This window comes from Perca flavescens, chromosome 17 (assembly GCF_004354835.1).
Source record: "Perca flavescens isolate YP-PL-M2 chromosome 17, PFLA_1.0, whole genome shotgun sequence".
NCBI classification, from domain to species: domain Eukaryota; kingdom Metazoa; phylum Chordata; class Actinopteri; order Perciformes; family Percidae; genus Perca; species Perca flavescens.
The window spans coordinates 18,528,072-18,551,966 of record NC_041347.1 but is presented as its reverse complement, the minus strand read 5'-3'; the positions used below and the strand labels follow the sequence as shown (position 1 = coordinate 18,551,966).

The following is a 23,895-nucleotide window of genomic DNA, read 5'->3' as shown; positions in this document are numbered from 1 at the left end:
TAGTCATAATCTCCCCTTCGGTTCCTGAGTCATGGCGTTGAATAAGGGTTTTTACAGAACATTATGATTTCACAGTGAAGTTGACCTTTTGGATACAAAATAATTTCACTCATCACTTCATCCAATTAAGGCATTTGTGTGAAATAGTCATAATTAGCGTATTCATTCTTGAGTTACGGCCAAAAACGTGTTTTGTGAAGTCACAGGGATCTTGACCTTTCACCACCAAATTCTAATCAGTTCATCCTCAAGTGTAAGTTGACATTTGTGGCGAATTTGAAAAAAAATCCCTCAAGGAGTTCCTGAGATATCACTCCCATGAGAATGGGACGGACAGACGGCCAACCCAAAAACATGATTCCTCCAACCACGGCTATCACTGGCATAGAGGCATAAAACGACAAAATATAAACCACACTGCACTTTTAAAAAGCCTATTTTTTCTTTTGTACAGAACAGTTTAGTGTTGAACAAGCATATTTAAAAATGGCCACGTTAACACAAAATCATCACAAAGACAGGGAAATCATTGGAAAGTCAAGCTACTCCTGGTCAAGTATCATGTGTTTTTAGTAAAACGTTATCTGAATCAGACCAGTCTTTATACATTTAAAGGGGGCTCACTCCATGCCAAAATAACTCCCATTTATTTTTGGTCTGAATCTACACAACACAAATCACTCTCTACTACGACAGCTCCATAAGAGCAAAATGCATCCATCGAATTATGCTTAGAAACAATCTCTTGGACAATGAAGGAATGTAGTGCTGGTTCATCTTTTTCCTATGGCTGGCAAAACCAGTACAAACACAAAACATGTGAAAAACAGAATATCATCACCAAAGGAACAGCTAAAAAAAACAGAAAGACTTGGATTAAGCTACACATTAGTTGTTGAGTCCACCATTAAATAATCGTTATGAAAAGGTATATCTTATTAGGTTTTGCTTCTCAGACATAATTGTCTGGTCACATTTGTTAAACATGTCTACCATGAGTGTTTTGGCACTAAATGTGGCTGTATTATTTGTAGCATATGCGCACTGCATTAAAAAAAAACAAAAAAAACAGTTCAGTTGGTAGAGCGGGCACACGTATGCAGAGGACCTGTGACGGTTTTCCTGCATGTCTTCCCCCCTCTCCTTCCCCTTTCATATCCCAGCTTTCCTATCCAAAAAGGCAGCAATGCCCAACAAAAAAAAAAAAAAAAAAAAATTGTACTTGGGCTGTTAGTTTGTGCTGATAAGGAACTGATAAAATGAAAACCATCATTGCCTAAACCAACTACTGTGTATTATCTGCACTACTAGAAAACTGTTGTACATATTAACTATTAACTACAATAACCATTCATGAAAACACAAACCAGCTGCTTTTTTCTCTTAGGGTGTTTCCATAAAGCATCTTCACCCCATCTTAGGGAACGTCACACCTGAGGCACCTAAGCACATCCTTCAGAATCAGAGACTGCATTCAAGCTTGTCCAGTCAAAAGGAAATAACGGCAAATACAGAAATGTGTACAAGGATTTGTCCAAGATTTCACTTCTTCTTGACCCAGAATATAATAACCTCGACAGCAGCAGTGTGCTCACACAACATATCTGCCAACACCAACTTCTAAAATTATTATTAAAATTAAAAAAAAAAAAAAAAAAAAACAAAAGTACTTGTGGAGAGGTACAAAAACCTCTCCACAAACCACACACACACTCCTAATAGGCTACTCCTGCAGCTATTGGCTATATTGGCTTTGCTTGTTTGGATATCATTAGATGCTAATTTCTATGCTGTATATCAAACCGCAGCTGGGCTCCCCTTGTCCCATATATCTGACATGCTTAGTGTGCATGATGCTGAGCAATGGGCAAATATTGCCCTTTAAAATGAAAAAAGGTCCAAAGTGAAACGACAGAATACAAAACCATCCCGTTTCAAGATAGTTGTGTGGCTCTATAAAGCTGCGGCTGAGCAAATATTAATAGTCTGCTATTTTAAGATGGTCTCTTAACACAATCTAACAGAAACAGACCATTTTAGTTACTCCACATTTCCATAAGCTCCTACTTTATTGGTATGAGCAAGGGAATGGAGAAGTGTGCAATAGGATTTAAAAACGGGATCTAATGTGTGATACTTGCCTGGACAAATGACTAGTGGAAAGAAATTACTTAGGAGTGCGAGTGGTGCTGTGGCACAACGAGGAGTGACATAAAAGATTACCTATTGGAAAACAGGTTGTTGGCAGTTATGTTAGGTAAAGCCACGCTGCTCCAGCTGGAGGACGGTGGGGGGAAACCCTGGTTTGTACACAACTCCGTCTTCAGTCAGAAGTCCATTAGAACCACTATGTGTTCCTACAGGGTATTATTCTCTGGGGAGAAGAGAGCTGCCAGGCCCAGTGCTTCACTGTTCGGTAGCAGATCCTTGTCTGGCTTTGGCTTTTTAAAGAGCGATGGAAGATTCCGGATATGAACCTCCTTCCTGAACTGCTGGCACAGAGCTTTCTGTTGGCAGGGAACAGAGAGAGGAGAGGTTAAACAGAGCTAGACGAGATCTACCAGAAAGAATTTCATTAGATTGTTTAGCCCTGTTGAGCTGCTGCACAGTTTTTGCTGCAGAGCACAGGAGATTTACAGCACAGCCAGAATCACACTGCGGAGTAATGACTTGCACTGCTTGGCCAGTGTTTCTGGTCCCTTCTGATGAGCGGCATACAGTGGGACATAATAGAGAAGCACTGCTCTCTAGTGGCTAAATGTGGCATTACCCCAACAGTTCCTGCAATGAGCTTCTTAAACTGGTCTTTCCTCTTCTTGTCTCCAACCTTCGGGGCATTGGGGTCCATGAGCCTGTGATCATACTGGTCCAGAGCCTCCACACTGATGTTTGGGATCTGGGTCATCACTACTTTCAGCTCAATGTAGCGAGGACGCTAAGACAGATGGACAGACAGATTAACGGAAATTTAAAAGATTTGGGAATTAACTTAACAGAGCTCTATATCTATCTATCTATCTATCTATCTATCTATCTATCTATCTATCTATCTATCTATCTATCTATCTATCTCATACCGCTAAAATAAATACTGTACTATATGACTCTAGAGCTGAAACATTTAGTCGATCGAAAGCAAATTAAACAAACTACTTTGATAATAACCGTTAGTTATTTTTCATGCAAAAATCTCAACTATTCACCAATTCAAGCTTGCCAAATATGAAGAGTTTCTGCTTTTTTTTTGTCATTTATGATAGTAAACCAAACATATTTGGGTTTTGGACTATAAGTTAGATAAAACATGCAATTCAAAGACGTCAAATCTGTCATTTTTTGCTATTCCTGACATCTTATAGACAAAACGATCAAAACAAATAACAGGCAGGTTAAATGTTAATGAAAATAATGGTAAGTTGCAGTCCTAGATGTCTTCTTTAGCTCTTAGAGGAAAAAATGACCCAAGAAAAGGCAGAAAGAAAGAGGAGATATGGTTGAGATGGTTGCCTTTAGCCTCACCAGGTTTTCATAGATGAGCATGGCCAGCTGAGAGAGGGCAGAGTTGCAGACCTCATGCTGCCCGTGAACCTGAAGGCCCCGAAGAACACTGGTATAGAACCACGTCACTGCCTCAGGAAGAAGATTACCCCCTACAACCTGAAGAGAGGCAGAGTGAATGTGGGAGGAAAGCTTTAGAAATATGTAGTAAGAAACTTTTTAGTAGCTTATTTGTGCTGTAGACTTCCATTATAGCAAATATTTTATTTTGAATTTCTTTTCTTCAAAAAAAAAAAAAAAAAAAAAAAAAAAGAGGTAAAAACAAATGCACTATTCGTCTGAGAAACATTTGCTAAAACCTACAGTGCCCAGCAGTTTCAGATTCAAAAGAAGTATATACTTTTGTCCCATTTCTAAAAGTTACGTTATCAGTAGGAAGGAATGAGCTTGTTGCTGAGAGCCACAGACAGGGTAAGGAAGTCAAAAAGTTTTGAGAGACTGGTTCTGGTCTTTCCATGGGATTTGTAGACAGTAACATATATAATATGAATATGGCCATCCTTATCTTTTAAAAGAAAAGTGTGACTAGGATAAAAAAAAAAAAAAAAAAAAAAAAAAAAAGAAGAAAAAGAGCCAGGCTTCTATTAAATGTTTGTTGTATTGAATGTGCTACCTGCCGCAAAAGTGTCCAGCAGACCATGGAGGCAGTGCGGTGACAGTTGGTGGTGTCCTTCCACGACAGAGAGGTGAAGGAGAGGGTCAACAGGGTCATGTAGATGTTCTGGGCAAAGAACAAGAGACAATGAGTTTATATACGGCATTTTAGGAGTGATCATGCCGTCCTCTGAATGTTGTGTGTCTTAGGTGGACCTCGTGTTTCATCAGGCATTTTCCCAGCTCAGTCAGCTCCTCTGTGGGCTGGGCAGGAGACGCCGTCTGCACTAAATCCATCATCATGTCTTCCTCTACAAGAGCACATTTCAGCAAAGTGATGAGACACTTGTCAGAATAAAAAACAACCGTCTTCATGTCTTGTTCTGCTTTGTCATTAAGATTGTGGACCTTTTTCTTGTTGATTTTTCTAAGTGTGTATTGTACAATTTTTTTTTTCTCCTTTTTTTAAATATTTGGACTTACCATCTACTTCCTCCTTATTTGCTGCTGGTTCAGGCCCTTTTTTGGAAATACAGCTCACAGCTACAAGAGAGGGAAGAAGAAAAGTATTATGGCCCCACAATAAAGCGACTCCTCAGTTTACACTCAGCCTGAAGAGTAAAAGCTGATAAGACAGCTGTGTGCAATATCGTGAAACTCCCACAGCTATATTTTTTTAGTACCTTCTCAATACACAACATCAAAAATCACCCTCATAGCTATCAATGTCTTGGCTATTTTTGTTTGGTAGTGCAGTGGCGGTAAATTATTTTAAACCCAGGCAGCAGGTTGTTAGTTACCCAAGACGCGTCCTATTGGAAGGAACACAGTCTCATCTATCACAATATGTAGAGTCTCAGCTTTATCCAAGAACTATGGCTGATATTTGCAGTTTCCAGATGCGTTCTGAAACCGTTTGTAGCTTGTGTAGCTGGCACAAACAACCTTACCACATGACTAAAGTGCATTAGCAGTGTTAAAGGAACACGCCGACTTATTGGGACTTTAGCTTATTCACCATATCCCCCCAGAGTTAGAGAAGTCCATACACACCCTTCTCATCTCCGGAAGTATCATAACTCTGTCTGACGCACCCACCGCTAGCCTAAAAAATCTTTTGCAATCAGTATTTTATTTTTAATCAATACTTATGCCAACAAAATGCGAAGTGGCTGGCGCATAGCACTGAATTAATAAACTTCCTTCTCTCTTAAAATTCCAGTTTATGTCAAAATAATCCATTTATAGCAACATAAAATCATTTTCAGGTAATAAATTATCATTAAGTGAAGTGTGCATCTGTCTGACGTTTTCCCACGTCTTTATACGTTGTCTGGTTACAATTTCGTTTAATTTCTTTGTAACACAACCATTGTTTGCTATACTTGTATGGAAATGGGAGAAGTTACTAGAGTTTCTGAAACTTACCGAGAAGATCCAGCACCTCCCTGGTGAGCAGGCGAACCAGCTGCTCCTCAAACATCTCCTGCGTCACCTGGCTCTCCTGACACACCACCTCCTCCTCGTCCTCCCCACTAAAAACACAACAAACAGGTTACCAGTTTGATATCAGCTTGAGAGTCAAATAATTAAATATATGGTATATTCAATAGACTTCAGCGTGATTTGAGAAAAGCTCTTAGCTATGCTTGTTTTGAACTGCATAAAGATTCAAAGAAACTGTGTTTCATAGACCTTTTCTTTTACATTAAAATGTTTTGTTGTTCTACGGTTAAACAAAATACTGGAGTCATAGTGTAAAGCTATAAATTGATTAGTTGTCAACTATTAAATTAATTGCCACCTATTTTGATGACCAATTAATTAATTCTCTTTCCCTTCTTCACTCCTTTAGGGTATTGTAAACTGAATAGCTCGGAGTTGTGGACGAAACAAGACATTTGGCAACGTCATCTTGGGCTTTGGGAAACACTAAACAACATTTTTCACCATTTTATAGACCAAAGAATTTAATGATTGAGAAAATAATAGAAAATAATCTGTAAATTGCAGCCCTATTATAGTGTGAATTGTGATTTGTATTTGAGATAACTTCATGTTTAACTTTAGCGCTCAATATGTTCAATTAAGCCTCCATTGTGACTTAAACATAGCCATCCCAACTGAGGACCTACAGTAAGGGAACTGTTATTTTAAAAAGTACATAATTTCCAGCTTCCTGATATATACACAAAAGCATTATGCAACAACTTACATGACAGAAGTCCTCTGGTTGATGACCTGCCACTTGGCGTTGAGTCTCTGTAGTATGAAACAGAAGCAAGACCATGAGAATGATGAGATTTTACTGAGAATGGTTACAGAATGGGCAGTGTGGAGAGCTGACCTGCAGCATGTAGGCGAACAGAGGTCCCAGCAGGGGGCAGAGTAGACTGTTGTAGTACTCCTGAGGACATGACACCACCAACTGCCTCAGAAACACCCGTACACTTGTTAAGGAAATTCCATTGTTAACATAAAGCAATAGCTCAGCTTTGGTCACGTAGAGTATTATCCATCTAAAATGGGTGGAGGGAAAAGAATGTTTCCATGTATTTCAAACCACTGACTAAAAGCAAATAAGGATATGAATCATAGGGCGAAGTCTGTGGTCAGGCACATGGTCGAGGGAGACAAAAGCAGAGCCAGATATTTCTTCTGCCAACCTCTCAATGGTGTAGAATTCCTGCTGCAGAGACAGACCCGCGTTCCCCAGGACATGGAAGCTACAGAGGTAAAGAGAGCAGAGGAGGAGGTATTATTTAGACCACAACAGGATGTGAGGTCTATAAAATACAAAAAAGGAAATGTTTGGGGGAAATTCTCACCAGTTGTCATACAATGTGGTGAAAAATCCCTGCATTCGCTCCAGGTTGGTTCTATACACAGGAGAGTCATAAATATCCAGAAGATGCTGAGAGAGACCTGGAGAAAGCACATATTGAGAAGGTTTAACCACAATCTTATCTGATGGCGGCTCACTAATGGCCACAGAGCATGTGTGCAGAGAGCTCCGCTTACCAAGAACCACATTTTTCTCTGCATCCATCACTTCATGGGCCCTGGAGAAAGTCGCACTCAGACGAGCCATGTTCTCTGGCATGTACAAGCTGTTGTGAGTCCTGCAGTGAGGAGGTATTATTGAGACACTATTAGACATACAGTACTGATAACGCTTTCACACCAACGACTACTGATTAAAGTCAGACCCATTTCTATAACATGTATAATGGGCAAAAAAAGAAAAATTGGTTGGCGTGGTTGTTCACACATTACACCATAACATAACAATAGCATGTGTTAATGGCCTGATATGGCTGAACACAAGTTGTTGGTATTAAAAAGGAGTAATGCAAAAGGTACAGTGTCAACCAACAGGCGTACCTGATTAGAGCCAGCAGGTTGGGGAGCAAGACCAGAAACTGGGAAGTGCAGGGGTTTCTGTAGATGGGAGCTCCTGCAGGAGTGTAGCCCATCACAAAGCCACCAGCCTTGGCTTCCTCCAGGTCTGTAGGCCAGCGTGCCCGCTTCACCACCCCCAACATGGCATACAAGCAGAAGCTCAACTAAAGGAAAGTCAAAAAAAGCAGAGACAACAGTTAAATAATTGTAACAACATTATAGCTGACTGCACACAATTTGTAGCCATGATAGCAACATGGCTCGAAGGATGACCTAACAGTTGACAAACAGAAATAAGCTCCATAAGTGACTCCGGACTTGTGCTCACCTAATGCTTTGAAAACTTTAAATATCTCGCCCGTATTTTAAGTTGAGTACAGTCCTTAGAGATCACATACTAAGTCCGTCCACACTTACCCGCCCCCTATTAAGGGCCGCTGTGTCTGTATCTTTACTTTGCTCCGTGACAACCTGATCAGCTCCAACAAAGGACAGGAACATAGCAGGGTCCCACAGCACACTGAAACACAGGGAAGACAAAACAGTCAATTATCGGTCATGACATTTAAACACGTCGTAAACAATTTGAGGGAAATAGAGAGAAATCAAAAACGCACTGCCTCATCTCATCCGAGGTCCATTCTGCAACTACTAAAGCCATCAGTTCATCTAGAAAAGCCTTCTGCTTTGCAAAGTCTTTGAACTGGTTACTGATGAGCACCAGAGCTTCCATCAGTGAACATTTCTCCATGTTAGTGAGCACGGCGTCCCCCGAGAACATCTTCTTTACGTGATTGTAAAACATGTCGAAACAAGGCTGCAGAGGAAAAAATGAATTATTTCAAAATCAAACTTAACTCATGCTTGTGCACTTCAGGTACACCTTTTGTGCATAAATACTATCCACTGAAAGAAAGTTTAATCTATGGCATGCTATTTTACTTTAACTGGTATACATGGATATTTACCAAGATGAACTGTGGGTAATCCCGGCATATTTTGATGATGGAAGAACAGGCGTGCCTCCTCACGTTCTTTACAGCTCGGGTTCGAGGTGCCTGAAGAGGTCAGTTGGAGAACATATTTTTTGGTCTTGGATGTAAAGGATGAAGGAAAAGTGTCAATATTTGGTTGTGTGCAGACAACTCACCTTACTTTCCTGACCAACCTCAAATGTGATGGCTTTCAACAGCTGTAGAGACATAATAAAAAAAATACTGTAACGGTCAATGTTATTAATACGTATTATTAACAGAGACAAAGTGCATTTTAAAATGAGTTTCTTCCAGCAACATAATACTTTTGTAAAACTGATATTTTCAAAAAACAGACAAACTGCAATTGCAAAAAAAAAGTAATTCCAGACAGTTCCTTTATGATTTGACCATCATTTTATTGCCACCATCAATAATAAAAATAAAATAAAATCAAGAGAAATTTTATGCACACCAAACTCAAATATCTTCCACAAGTACCTACCCAAATCACCACATATTACAATCATAAAACCACCTAATATTTACATTATCCATTTCTATATGCCTGTAGGTATATACAATAGACTTTGCTGACCTTGTAGAGGACCGGTGGCAGGAAGTGCGGCCTTAGAGTGACAAATGGGAAGAGGGCAGAGACGTTGGTGAGCACACAGGACAAGATGAGCGGGTCATTGGTGTCGTAGTTCAGCACAGCCTGCAGCAGCTCCATGCTCTGATCTATGGGCAATTTCTACACAGTAAGAGGAAAAAGGAGGAGGGGGGGGCAAATCTTCACATCATTATAATCAACTTTATTTCTCAGAAACTATTGTGTTCTGGTTACTTGAAATTATTCCTGCTACCTCCTCTTCTACATTTTTGAAGATCTGTGCGACCATACATTCCATGAAGACGGTCATTGCATCCCACTGGACCACTGATGGAGACAGGAGGGAGCACAGGCCCTCAGCAGTCTTAGCTAGTGAGGTGCAGAGAGACAAGTTCATCACCATCAACATGCAAATTAAACTTTGGAGTGTTTGTCGCTTAGTATAACAAAAAGGCATTCAATTGAATGGTCAGATAAGTTAAAAAACATATTTTGCTCATGCATACACATTCCTATGTCCTGTTCAAAATGAGTCTGCTGTACCTGATTGGGCAGTGGGGATTGCTCTAACACATCTAACCAATCTTTCTAAGTCCCAGATTTAGTTCCATAATGCTGCATATTTTACATGTTAAATTCATACCTGCAAACTCAGAAGGGCTGAAAAAGGTGACACATCCCCCCCGACCCCAATAAAAACTCTTCGGATATACACGATTCACGTGGATGACATTTTCCCATTCAAAATGGCAATTTTCGCCAAAAAGTGACTAGTTGGCAGGTATGTAAATTAACCAAACCCACCACAACAATCCTCCCCAACATATGTCAAGAATTAGGACCAACACTTACATGTGGTAGCCCCGGTATCAATAGGGCTGGCGATCTGATACTGTAACCATTCTGCTGCTATCTGGAAAGCCTCCAGAGGGACAATGCGACATGCAATCCTCACCACCTCTCCCTGCTGTGCTCGGAAAGCTGTTGAGCATGAACATACACTGTAAAAAGCATCAAGGGATGAAAGAAAGATTATCAATCGTAAGTGAGGTAAAGCTGAATCCGTAATACTTACAATGAAAGAAAGAATTGAAGTCCTCGTCGCTGTCAAAGTCCACACGTGAGTACTCGCAGCTTGGGTTATCAGCTCTAGATGGAAATCCAGTCTGGAGAGAAAGACAAAACTTTTACACCCGTTTGGCTTCCATGTACCCTAGGAATGGTAGCACGGACATCAGTTTCTCACCTTGACTAGGTTGGTCATACACGCTCTGAGGTATTTGATGGCCTTATCCACAACAACCACATCCTTTGACAGAGTCTCATGTCTGAACAAAGCTCCCCAAGTAGCCAGAGTGGACGACTTTAAAAACTGCAGAAAAAGAAGAAAAAAAAAAAAAAAAAAAAAAAGAATCACAAGAAAGATCAAACACAGCTGAAGAATTCATATTCTACTCATTAAAATGCAGTCTATAACAAAGGATTTAGAGGTGAAAGTCCACCAAAACACTATTGTTATCTCACCTGACTGGAATGTGTAGTGAAGGCTAAAAAGGCTTCCATGTACTTGCTGAGATTTGCAGGTACCTCGACCTCTACATCTGAACCCTGTGGAGAGAATACATAAGATGTGGGCGTGAACCACGCCAAGATAAAGGACCATGTGAACCCGGGAATTAATGTGTGGCCAAATTAAGGCAAACTCACCACTAACGAGCAGAGCTGTCCTCCCAGAGCACACAGGACCTGACACAGCCTCTTCAGGAAGATGTAACGCCGCTCCACCACCTCCACTGCTCTAAAGGTTTATACGCACGACTACAAGTTACAGCCAGTTGTACTGAATAAACTTACTTATACATGTTTTTATGACTGTTTTACATCTCTTTGTGCTCTACAGTAGGCAGATGTGTCACATTACTTACTGTGATTCAGAGGATTTCTTACATATTGCAAGTCCATCGGCTGACCTGCAACCAGACACAAACCGTTCAATAACAGTGACAATGGTAGGTTGAAGTCTGTAAACAGAGATGATGGAGAGAGAGCAGTTGTACTCACTGGGCTGCAGAAAGGATGTAGTGGATGGCCACATCATCAAACAGCAGCATGAATGGCTTCCTATCCTCCAGCTTGCCCTACGGCAGAATGACACAATTGATCACACATTTGTTTATTTAATGTAAACTTTCTAGGCTGTAACTAGGCATACTGTACTGACTCTCTGATCTATGGTTCTATAATAATGATGAAGTGGCCTTGAGCAAGGCCCTCAACCTCCAACTGCTCCAGTGGAGCTGCTCAGTGGCCAGCAGATCAGACTGGGGTTGTACTGGGCAGCTTCCTGGTATGAATGTGTAACTGTGTAAATGTGACAGGTCATCGCTGCAAATGAGAATTTGTTCTCAATCGACTTACCTGAATAAAAAGGTTAAATAAAAGAATAAGGCATATCTTCAAATCTGAAAAATTGGTGTGACTGTCAAGGAGTTCTGTGACAAAAAGACTCTCTCATCCACACCTCTCAGTTCAGGAAATATGAGCCAAAATAACTGTATTATAAATAGCCACATGGCAGCGCTATTGCTCTGAATCTGCACGACTTCTTTCCATAACCCATGGTCCAACTGTCCCAACAAATCCAAATCACATCTGATCCCAAGATCCTTTTTTTAAAAAAGATATTAGTAGTAACCATTACACACACAGCAAAAAAAAAAAAAAAAAAAAAAAAACTGGACTGAAAGAATAATCTCTTTACAGCTAGCATTATGGCTTAACCATGGCCTGTCAACACGGTGTTTTCCCTGCGACTCACCTTCCGGCTGATAGCGATGAGCAGACACTCTGCTGCCTCCAGCTGCAGCTCCGGTTCACTCAGCAGCAAACACAACATCTCCAGTAGGTGACAGTTTCCACAGGTAATGTGCACCAGAGACACCCAGTCTATGTAGCCTGCAAGCGTGTTCAGTGTAGCCACAGCAACTCGACAGTGAGCTCTGGCCTGTGAATGGAAAAAGAAAGCATGAAAAGGGGAATGTGAGGGGAAAGAGAAGAGTGTGACACAGAAACTGAAACAAAACTAATGAAAAACTAACGAAACTAATCAAGTTCATGGGAGGTTTATTTCAGAGCAGGGAAGCAGTGCTGCTTTCTCACCTGCAGTTCATGTCCAGGTGACCCTTTCTGGATTAAAGAAAAACACAAATCAGACAAATATTATAGTCACTTTACGGTTTAATGTTAGCAACATAAACAACAATGTATCAATAGATAAGAACCATGATAATACGGAGAAATTAATCCTAATGCTACTTATTTCTAAAAATATAAAAGTTAAGACCCCACTGACCAGTTTACGGTAGTCCTCAACATTAACATGCAGAATGGCAATCATGAAGCTGAAGATGTTTTCCATGTTTTGGGTGAGTGTCTGCTGGATGTCTCTGCGTCGCTGGGTGGGCAGCGTCTGGAAGGTGATCACATCCTCCGCCAGCCTCAACAGGATCAACATTACCAGCTCCGTCTGTGCCTCCTATGAAAAGGCACAAGAGAATTTTTGTTGTTACTTTATTTACTTGGGGTTGACTAAAAAGTCAATAGGATCAAATGGCTGCATCTTTTGGCCAGGAATACAGATAAAATAATCAAGCGAAAAAGAGGTTGTCTAGGTTCATAGTTACTGAAAAATTATGTTATTTCCCAGTGGCAAAGTTGGCATTATGACATCACACAAAAAAAGACCATGACTAGCCTTATCCTCGACTAGTACTTATTTGCATGCGAATTACTACATAAATTGTATTCAAATGTCATGCAAGCTGGCAAAGGAAACCATTGATATGCGATCACATACGGTTTCCTGCACTACATAAGTTACTCACCCCATGGCTGGTGAGAGCCTCCATCTCTTTCAGCATATCTGGCCAATGTTGAGGCCATTCTCTCTTTATCATTTCCACAATGATTCTTGACAGGGCATCTTTGATGTGGCTCTCCTCCTCCAGGATAGCATGAGTACCCTGATAAGAACCAAACCAGGTAAAGTGTCTACTACTGTGACAGAGTTAAGAGACATAATTTAAGTTCAATTTTAATCCCAAAACAGATGGTTATGTTGCCAACAGCCTATTACTAACACACTTACAGTTGATAACAGCTGCATGGCACACTCCTTCAACTGAACTTTCTCTTGTTGTTGCATGTTGTTCCATCGAAACCTATAAGAAAAATAAGTTTCCTTTTAAATGGGAAACTTTTCTCATGTAATCATTTGTTATACTTAATTTCAGTGTTAAACTCACTTGATGACGTGCTCCAGAATTTGCAAACCAAAGTGTCTCACTACAGCTGTCTGGGCTTTGTCGGCCAGTTGTAAGCCACATGGGACACAGAAGGTGCTCGTCTCTTTAAACTCTTCGCAAAACTGTAGTGAAAAATGAAGCTTGTTATATTACACACACCAAACTTAATATTGTCGTAACGGTTATACATGTCATGTGTCAGTGTTGGGAGGCTAACGTACTGCAACAGCTGCCTTAGCAAAATTACAATAAATATACTGAATAAACAGTGGATGGCATAACGTGTTAACTGTTAACGTTGCCGGCTAGCTCGCAAAGCATCTGACCGTCATCATTGCGAATTTTACTAACGTTACAAAAAAACGTTAGCAGTTAACGAACTGCATGAGCAATGCTGTTACCACTAATCCTAAAAACATTACCCTTTATTCAGCTATCGGGGCAACAGCTTACTTGATTATACTTTCACAACAGCAACAATATTTCACAAGCTCAGCTAGCTAGCAGCTAGCTAGCAACCCATAACGATGCTACCTTTAGGGCCTCCAGTCGGTAAATTTGGTCTGTTTCTGGATCCATCATCACATTCACAGCTTTAATAAGCTGATCACACATGGCGGCCAACTGGTCAGCCATGACTTCAGGTAGCGTCTTGGCACACTGTTAAGGGGAAAGCGAGGAGCTCCCTTATGCAAAACACCTGCACGAGCTGCGTAACCTCTGGCTCAGGGAGGTACCAACGTTCATAATGTGCTGCCTGTGCGTTTGAACCTTTGGCTCGCCGTTGAATGGGAATTCTGGGAGTTGTAGTACAAGCGCCAATTTGCTTTAAAGATCGTCTCTGTACCGAAAGAGAAATCACTCCTGAATTCAAAATAAAAGACATGCCTGACAGCCCCAAGAATTCGTCTTATTTCATAAGACATGAAATTAATGACCACAACAAATTATTCAATATATTGTGAAAATATTTAATAAAGGATTTAAGCATAAGGTATGCATGTTGTTTCATCATTTTCTTTATATAAATTACATTTCATTATAGATTTTTTTTTCTACTGTGCCATGTCGAAATGTCTTCTGTGAAAAAGATCTATTTCCAAACAACACATTAAATTAGAACCCTACTGCAGCATACATTTCAAATGTGAGACATTTTCTGCTTTCATCAATTAATCGATCAATGGAGAAAAAAAATGCAGCAGATGAATCCATAATAAGCATGAGCTCCACTTAAACCCACTACAACCAACAGTAAAATCCTGTTTTTATGAATGAAGACATTGATTTTAGCGAATAAAATACTTAAAACACTACCCAGTGTACCTTTAACGCATGAATAATAATAATAATAATAATAATAATAATAATAATAATAATAATAATGATAATAATAATAATCTAATGATATATTATATAATAGTGTAACAATCATACTTTAAGTCGGCTACATTCTCCTTAATATGCATACATATTTATTTTCAATTCAGGACTTTTACAGTGTGGTATTAGTACTTCCTCCACCATTGACTACTGACTGTATGCCATAACTTCAACCACTTCAACTTTGGTTTTCAACTTGTCAAATACGAGCAGAGTGAGACCTCTTACTTTTCTCCGATTTAACGCAGGTTGGTTGATCTCTACTTTTAAGTTTCATTTGCTGCTAAGAATTGTGTTATCTAACTGGATTATGTCGAACTGTAGTAAACTTTAGTGAATTATTATTATTTATTTCTTACAAGTGAATGTAAGGGATACCGCTGCATGATTTCACCGGACACGTCTAGCCGTTGGGGGTGTTTTCTGTTCCAAAACGAGGCGGAGCTTGAATTCCAAACTGGATTGAGTTCCTCCCGATACGTCATTCTGGGATAGGCTGCGAGCAGTCGAGCAACGCTGTCAGTCAACAGGGTTTCGGGTTGGTTACCTAGGCATTCTCGGGTAAGCAAAACCTTGAAAATATCAAATAATCCACGCATAGGTTTATAATTAGTTGTGTCTGTAGTTTACTCACAAAACATGAGGGTTTTAAGTAGTGTCTTTTCAAAGTTCTAAGCGATGCTCACACAACTACAAGGAAACTTTTGTCGTGAAGGCCTTGTTATTTGTTGCAACAGGTCCTCGACACGGGATACAAATAACATTTGTGTGTTTGTTTTTTTAGACACTTTGATTGGATTTATGAAATAACGAGGTGCTGTTTTGTTTTTTTTAATGCAGGACGGGACCCCCAAGCAGGAGAAAGTAGCCTTGCCCATCGCGGGTTTCTGGCTCTGGGATTAAAGTGATCGCCAGTCCCACAGCTTTCGTCGAAACTGCCAGTAGGGATTCATGCTGTGTTGGTTAGCTAAATGCGGTACGAAGCTAAAATGATGCCGGTGAGTTCATGTTTTATTTACTTGACTACAAGTTTCAACGTTGTCCTGTAGCTTAATATTTCTGTTTCGACATTAAATCACCGCACTAACCCCGCATTGTTCCCACTGTGAATTACCTGGACATTTAAATTGACGTGGCAAGTTGATGCGGTTGCTACTTTGTGTCAGAAGCTACCATGGCAGCACGAGCTTCTGTTGTGAAGTTTATTAGCTGTGACAGTTGTTGTGTGTGATCGGTGCATGTCGTTAGGAGCTATGTCATTCATTTGCTTTCTGTGATATTATTCCACGCATGTAACTACGGTTATCTTACATGTAAACCCTGCGTCAAAATGGTTTGTTATATGTATCTCTATCCAGTCTTGGGACAGATGACTTTTACCAGACAAGATAATCATTAACTTCACTTTAGATGCATTTATTGTACGATCCGTTAGTATTACACACATCCTTCATGCTCAGAACACACAACAAGCAGAAGGCACCTGCCAAGTCTGGATGGCACTACGCTAACCTCAGCTCTGGACTCCTGCCATGGCATCATCATCATCATCATCACGAGAGGTTCATTGCTTTTACTGCAGTGAAAGCCTCTATCTCTCAGCACTTCTTTGATGTATATAGAGAGGGCAGCGGTCAGACAGTGGTCTGCCTGTATGTGCTCATACCTTCCCAAATAACCTTCCCAACAAATAGAAATAATGACAAGTTGTTGAATAATGCAGATGTTAATTCTCTGTTGTGACTTTGCCTGCTTGCTGGTAAAGGTGCAAAGTTCAAAGTAGCCTAGTGATGGCTGCATTGGTAACTAGTAAGTGTTAACCCAGCTAAAATACTTATGTCTAGCATTTATTCACCTGAGAATGTCATGGCAAATAGGGCTGCAACCAACAAATATTTTCATTATTAATGGTGTCAATTTGTAAATTCAATGAAATAATAATAACGTAAATATATTCACTTTACAATTTTAAAGAACAGAGAAAAGCACAAAAGTCTCACATTTTAGAAGCTGGAACATGAGGCATTTGGTCTAACTGACTTAAATGGTAATCTGTTGTCAAAATAGGTGTAATAGTAATAATAATAATAATTGGCTAATAGCTTAACAAATTAATTGTTTCAAACCTAATGCCGGTCCAGCACTAGTTGCCTAGATGTTTAGAGGAAAGGACAGTTGTTATCTGAATGTTAACACTATGTTATTTGGTTTTGTTTTTGTTTTTGTCTCAGCTTCACTGGTTAATTCTGGACCTTTGTGTATTTGGTGATCAATGTGTTAAGTCACACGCTTTACAACACACAGTACACTTTTTTTTTTTTTTTTTTTCAACAATGATAACAAGTAATGAAATATCCAGTACAATCCTTTGTGGTAGTATGCTCAGGTTCTCCTAATGATACCCATCTCTGGTCAGACCTGTGCTTCCAGTAAAACAGCTTGATCAGTGAATTAATAATTGTAGCTGTGTAAACAGAGTTGTATTTGGATGACTCCTGTCTTGTGCATGACTTCAGTCTGCTACTGGCACATGGCCATTTGTTATCACCAATCTCGGTTCTTGTGGATACCAATATGAATTGTCACTCTTACATTTTTTCATAAAAGGTCTGTTTTTTTAATTGTTTTTTTTTATAAACATATTCTCTTATAGGAGACCTGCCCCCTTTACCCCAATTCTGTCACCTGAGAATATATCTGTTTGTGTGTTTGCATGAGATACAGCTTCTGGTGTTTGCTTGATTAACACACAACAGCCTCTATATAGCCATGTCTGATGTGTGGTATTGTCTTAGAAATTACACCCATAGCCCATGACCCTGCTTGTACAGGCCAGGGGCTCGGGGATAGTGAGAATGTAGTGTCGTAATTACTGGCTGGGATGATAAATAAGGGGTCACTGTTTCCTGAACACAATGAGCTGCAGGGGCTCTTTAACAGCATGTTGTGGAGAGCACATTGTGTGTGCCTGTGCTGTGGCAGCCCCCTGATATGGGATGCTCACCCTCACCACTCATTTACCCCTGATTTGCTGTTATCTCTATTTAACCCAGGCTTTGTTCTGCACACATTTATTATTGCCACGTTTAGGCTTGAATTCTCCGCTGGTTTATCAGCCCATATTTCATTGTTGTGTACTTTTTGTCAAGATGAACTATATCCGGTAGACTACTCTGTTAACATAAAAGAACATAAAAACTGTTCAGATGAGTCAGGGAAAAGTTCCAGCATGATTTGGGGTTTAAAATGTTGCAGGCACATATCACTTCCTCATTCCTCTCCCATGAAACGAGTTGCCTGCTGTGTGGATTTTCAAGCATTTTGCCTGGCCTGCATTATTTAGTTTTGCATTCTTTGACCACACACATTTGTACCATGTGTAAGTTACACCGCAACAAATCTCACGTTTTATGATTGTGGGAAAATGAGATGACGCGGCCACCACAGGCTTTGTGTTTGGTCTGTAGGAGAGCGTATGTGGTGGTTACATAAGCAGCTTCATCAGTGATGGCCGAGGACTTTCAAGGGCAATGTTTTGACATTTATTTGAAGAAGAGGAGTTATCTTTATGACTGTATTCGCCTAAAAGACTTTAGCTCTGAACTCCGCAAGCTGGTTATCTATGTATTGTCTTCATAGCACTGAGTACTATAACGTTTTGTACACAAGCCTCATTTATTCATCACCGGGAAGAAAAAAGATCATCTTTTTAAATAATTTCCTTGAATGCATACGGTTAGACTGTGCAGCACACTGTCACAATACCAGCATCACATTAGCCTGGTTTCTGAGAGGAAGCACACCAGAGTCACCTGAGCAGGTATCAGCTTACCTACCATGGAGTATTGAGTGACTCCCATCTGTGAGGAATCCACGTGAAAAGCAGAATTACACATTAAAGTGGTACAACTTTTTATTTAAAAAAAAAAAAAAAAAAAAAAATGGGGGGGGCATTTCCGCCTTTTAATGATAGAAAAGCAATGAAAGGGGGAGAGAGAGGGGGAATACATGCAGGAAATTGTCCCAGGTTGGACTCGAACCCTGGACCTTCTGCGTCGAGGCATGAACCTCTGTATATGTGTGCCTGCTCTACCGACTGAGCCATCCTGGCCACAAAAGACCCCTTTTTTTTACGCTGCAAGGGTATTCTGACAGCATTGTCTTCAGGTTGAACCGCTAGTCAATCCATGGGGAACAGGGAAGCCATGGTTCAGAAGTGTACCCAGGGGGGTCTGGGAATTGGCATTCAAGGAAGTTTTGTTGCCATTTTTTTCACTAAATAGTCGCTGTAACTAAGTCAGGAATCAAAAGGTTCCTTTGTGCCATCCACTTTGCACGTCACCACATCTGAATATATGGTGAATTAGACTGATAACAGAAAGCAGTGTTCTCTGCAAGAGACAACAACGCAGTTGTTACAATGTTCTTAGTAGTCTAATTGACTACAGTGCAACTCTGATGTTTGAATGGATCTTTTTTTCTGCTATATAGCTTTTGTTAAAAATGTATTTTGACATTTATTTACGTCTAAGAATTTGTAGTCCTTATATTGATACTACTGGAAAGCAGTAGTTACTGCTCTGTGAGTTACACCACTTGTCCAGGGTTTTGTGGGGACAGAAACTATTGAATCTGAATTTAGATCCTGGTTCCTCTGGTCAAAAGGTGACAAATGTTCCTGAGTCCCAAAAAGGTTTCTGGAAAAGTTCCTGCATTGGAAAAGGGCTTTTGTACTCTGTCTTTTCCAATTACCCACTGCTTCACCAAAGTGTATTTTGCATATGACTGATTAAACGGCACACAACGCATCATCTAGCCTGCATTTATTTTAGGAAGCCAATTAGTGTGTCTGCCACATTTTGAATCACTATCTCTTGGCTTCTAGTTTCCCTCATGAGATAAGTGTTGATAAAAGATGGTATTCCATTTAACGAAAGCACTTTTGGGTAATTTTAGCCTGTGTTGACGATCTGTAATAGCCTCCAATTTGCTGTGGCCTTGTTGTTACTCTGAATTACTTCATCTAACTGTCAAGAAGGCTTGGGAACAAGGATACATCCTCTCCCTTCTACTTCATTGTGACTGCCATTTCCCTTATCTTTCAAATAAGCACAAGTTGGAACGGTATCATCACGTAGACTAGGAACGCAGGATGCAGATCATAAATTGATAGGCTAAGGACTGCAATGCAGACGGAGAGTAGAGGTTGTCCTGATGGAAGAGTCACAGCTCGCTGCTGCTTCAGTGTGTTGTAAAAGCTGATTGTTTTTTTTCTTCTTCTAAATGTTGCAGCTGAATGAGGCTACTGTGCGTTCTGATTCCGACAGCGTTCTCCTTTTTGTTACCCCTGACCTTTCCTCCCTCGCCCCCCTCATCCCCCCCGAATGCAGCATAAAGAAAGGGAGAGTGAGATGAAGAGGAATAACGCTTAAAGCCATAAGGGAGTTTACTGCTGCCTTGCCTTTTTGAAGGACTGCTATGCTGGAACTGTGTCAACTCTTGACGCTGTGGCAGGGAGAACGGAGACGCTCACACAGGAAGATAATGCTGCAGTGTCTTACAAACTTGCGGTAATCAGACTCAGAGGTGACTCACTCCCTCAACAAGACCTAGTCGACTTGTTCGCTTACCACAGCAATACGTGTAATTGAAAGCGTGTGTGTGGACAGAAGGCATGGCAGCCCTCAGATGAGACCCCTTCAGGAATGGTCAAAGACATAGCCCCTGTTATCTTCCGCTGCTGTCAACCTGCCTCACTCTGTCCACTTTCCCAGTCGTCCCGTTTCTCCCCTAGGCATTAGATCAGATGTTGTGTATATGGGGTAGTCAATCCCAGAGTGTTATATCAAGCCTGTCTGACACTCTGCCTCATTTGATCGGACTATGCCCATGCTCTTCCAAAGCAGGGGTATAGTCAGAACAACTTTGCTATTTATCAAATGTAGATGTATATTAAACTGTAACTTAATCAGTGTTTTGCACAGTATTCATCAACACTGTTAGATATTGAAGCATAATGCAGGTTTACCAAATTGGTGTTAATGTCAAATTAGGGTTAACCCTTTTATCAGCAGGCGGTCTACCAGGGACCACAGCAACACAGTATAATATGCATGGGTTTACATGTTCTCTGTTTGAGATTACACAGACTCGTGCAACACTAAGACAACCGGCCCGTAGACCGGGGGTCGGGTGGTTTGAAAGACCCCTATAGTTGAAATAGTGTTAAATTGTGTTAAAATATATAGTGTATGAATATCAAACATGTTGTGGTTCTGACTTGAGTACTGAAAAGCAGACAGAAATGACATTATTGAAAAATGAAAAATATAGACCAAAAGAAGCACTATTTATGAGTAGAAAATGAGTCACTTGCTGATGTTACAGGGAACATCAGTAAGGATATGTAATTGGATTTTTTTTTTTAAACGCCATTGTTGCTGTGGGTGTTGTTAGTTGTATTGATGTGAATTCTTAGTAACAGGATGGGCTTTCATTTGATAGTTATCCTGATATTGCAGAGTAATTCCATTACAGTACAATCCCTTGTGGTTTGTCTATTCTTGGAAATGGGAAACTGCAGAGGCAGACAGTTTTGATCACTCTTAACTCAATATGGGACCAATTGCATTTGGACAATGATCTTGAGACACCGTAGAATTGACCCTCACAAGGAGAGAGTGGATTGTCAAGGTGGGACACAGGGATTGATATGCTACTCGGCCTGCTTGAAGTAACATTATCAAAAATATTCTCTTAACTTGTTGTTAATTTTCCTTGGACCTCGCTGAATACTTTTGCATCATTTCCATTCTACTGCTGCAGTGCATGTTTGTTATCTGAACGATCAGCGGGAGTGACACACAGGCACACCACCAAAGCATTCCTTCCTGTAATTGGCTAGGGGTACAGTGTTGATCTTTAAACTCAAGTCATCTCAGAGTCCTCTGTCTAAACAACTATGGATCCTTGAAAAGCCTGTTCTGCCCAGACCTGCAATCAATGGCATCTGCTTTAGGGCCCCACAGGCTTTAATGGGAGATTACACATTTAAGGGCCAAATCAGCATCTTATGGGGCTGTAGGCTTTGTAGTAGATATCTTATCAGTAGATATCTTATCAGTTTACAGTGCATCGCAAAATAGTCCTGCACTTCCCTACAGGGACTGCATCTTATTTAACTTTGTACAGGACATTGTACATTGACAAAGAAGCCTGTTTCAATGCAATATCCGAGAACAACCATTACAGTATATCTATGTTTCGTCTTGTTTCTTTTTCTCAACCTCTCGGCCCTTTTCAACAGGGCAGGTCAAGTAGGTGCTGCCAGCTGCAGTCAGTCTCTCTCTCTATGATGTGTTCAGTGCCTTGTCTGAGGGTTTGATGTTACAGCCTTTCATCTCTGAGAGACACACACACACTCCTATCTGTTTTATCTAGAACATATGTTCTTAAGCATAGGCCATTGACTCTCAAGACTGTGTAGTTTTTATTTGTTCTACCCAACTCACTACAGTACCTAATTCTATAGATTTAAGCACCATAAACCAGGCACTTAACTGTGAGATCTGGTTATGAGAATGAACACCTGCATACTCTTGGCCCTTTGGTTACCCACAAGGATATTCTGTTTTAAACTTAAGGCATAGTGGCTGTGGCCTAGCTGCAGGCTATTGCATTTAAGCTTACTATTGTAATACTGAGCCAGTAGTCTGTTTAAAGGCTATATTTTTATATAGCGGATTAACTTAATCCCTGAGATATAGCCCCAATGACCTAGCCTTATAGCTGTTCTGCTTTGGGAATATCTACAGTACAGGCTGCAGCGTGGGCAGCCACGTTTCTTGGCACCGGCTGTAATTGTCAGTTTGCAATTCTGAGCTGTCGCACCACTCCCAAACCCTGAGAGACAGCTTTGACTTAGCTTATGCTGTGATGGAATTATAAATGTATCGTTCTAATAGTGGACCGCAGCAGCAGAGGCAACTCGTCCCCTTCTCCTTCTCCAGGGCGATCTCTTTGCCTTGTCTCAGGTAGGCAGGAAGTGCAATTCAGCAGTTGCTTCTGTCATCCACTCTGATAGACAGAAGGCAAGTGTAGCATATTTTTGTCATATGCAAACTAAATTGGTGCCACTCAGCTCCGTGGTTGTATAAGACTACCTAAGACAATGCTTTCTGGTGAGCTGTTGTGCTTTTTATAAATAGGCCTATCGGGTTGTTATTGAGCTGTTTAATTGTATTTGCTGTTGTATATTTAATGGACTCAAGTTGTTTGGCTGAGTCAAAATGGGGAGTCAGGGGCAGTCTCCTCACCTGTCTGTATAGGTAGAACACTTTAGGCAGTTCCCCTTAATCAAGCTAGCAGAGGCTCTGCAGTAGTGCTGGGCAATATGGAGACTTTTTCTTCATATCAATATACTGTAATGTATCTATTTACTTAAAGAATTGCATCTGAAGTTGTGTAGTTTACACACACACTGGTCTTTTAATAATGGAAAGTGGACCCTCTGCCGTGTTAATTCCAACAGCAATATTGTGTATAATGAAACCGTGTTTAAGAATATATCTTTCTAATATGAATACCTTAATAGGAGATACAAATAAATAAATAATAATGTATTACCAAACACTGTTTTGCATCTTTTAATGTTCCCAATGTATATGTTGCACATGTGTGTGATATCTTAGCAGTGGGCCGCATGCATTAGGTGGATGAAGGTCAGCAGCAAAGTGCTAACTCATCTCGATCAAGGCTCAGACCAGGTAGTGGACCTGGATCATTAACTTTAGTGCTGAAGTGAATTGGCTTTCAGTGTAGGCATTGCAACCCCCAAGACTCCTTTCCCCTCCCATCGATGTGTCCTGTCTCCTCACTCTCTTTCAGTCCCGCTCTCTTCCACTCCCCCCCTCGCTCTGTTGTTTCTCTTTCACTCTCCAAATATTAACGGGGTCATTTGAATGTCCTACGTTGCTGGGAAGTTGTGATGATGTCAGCTGCTCTGCGCTGATCTCTGAATGGCTGTTTTGCTAAAGGCAGGCTAGATTAAATTGATGCCAGTTGAGGT

At 40.5% G+C, this 23,895-nt stretch overlaps 2 protein-coding genes across 2 annotated transcripts in view; one reads left to right on the top strand and one right to left on the bottom strand.

Moving 5' to 3' along the window:
• Positions 1-1,154: 1,154 nt before the first annotated feature.
• Positions 1,155-14,215, bottom strand: xpo5 (exportin 5). The gene is made up of 33 exons (XM_028603173.1): positions 13,980-14,215; positions 13,446-13,567; positions 13,289-13,361; positions 13,026-13,163; positions 12,494-12,676; positions 12,301-12,327; positions 11,960-12,145; positions 11,203-11,279; positions 11,067-11,111; positions 10,849-10,939; positions 10,666-10,749; positions 10,388-10,513; positions 10,217-10,307; positions 9,994-10,122; positions 9,395-9,510; positions 9,127-9,282; positions 8,705-8,746; positions 8,523-8,612; positions 8,172-8,371; positions 7,972-8,074; positions 7,537-7,718; positions 7,174-7,274; positions 6,981-7,077; positions 6,742-6,878; positions 6,500-6,597; positions 6,368-6,414; positions 5,581-5,687; positions 4,636-4,695; positions 4,369-4,463; positions 4,172-4,279; positions 3,520-3,657; positions 2,771-2,935; positions 1,155-2,507 (listed from the first exon to the last, which is right to left on the bottom strand). The coding sequence occupies exons 1-33, from the start codon at positions 14,079-14,081 to the stop codon at positions 2,358-2,360; spliced, it is 3,666 nt and encodes a 1,221-aa protein (XP_028458974.1). The 5' UTR covers positions 14,082-14,215; the 3' UTR covers positions 1,155-2,357.
• An 837-nt stretch (positions 14,216-15,052) lies between these two features.
• tp53bp2a (tumor protein p53 binding protein, 2a) overlaps positions 15,053-23,895 on the top strand; it is a 30,189-nt gene continuing 21,346 nt past the window's right edge. Inside the window, exons 1-3 of the mRNA XM_028603712.1 lie at positions 15,053-15,076; positions 15,191-15,389; positions 15,669-15,826. Coding sequence (XP_028459513.1) covers positions 15,800-15,826 — 27 coding nt within the window. The 5' untranslated portion in view covers positions 15,053-15,076; positions 15,191-15,389; positions 15,669-15,799. The remainder of the gene's footprint in view (positions 15,077-15,190; positions 15,390-15,668; positions 15,827-23,895) is intronic.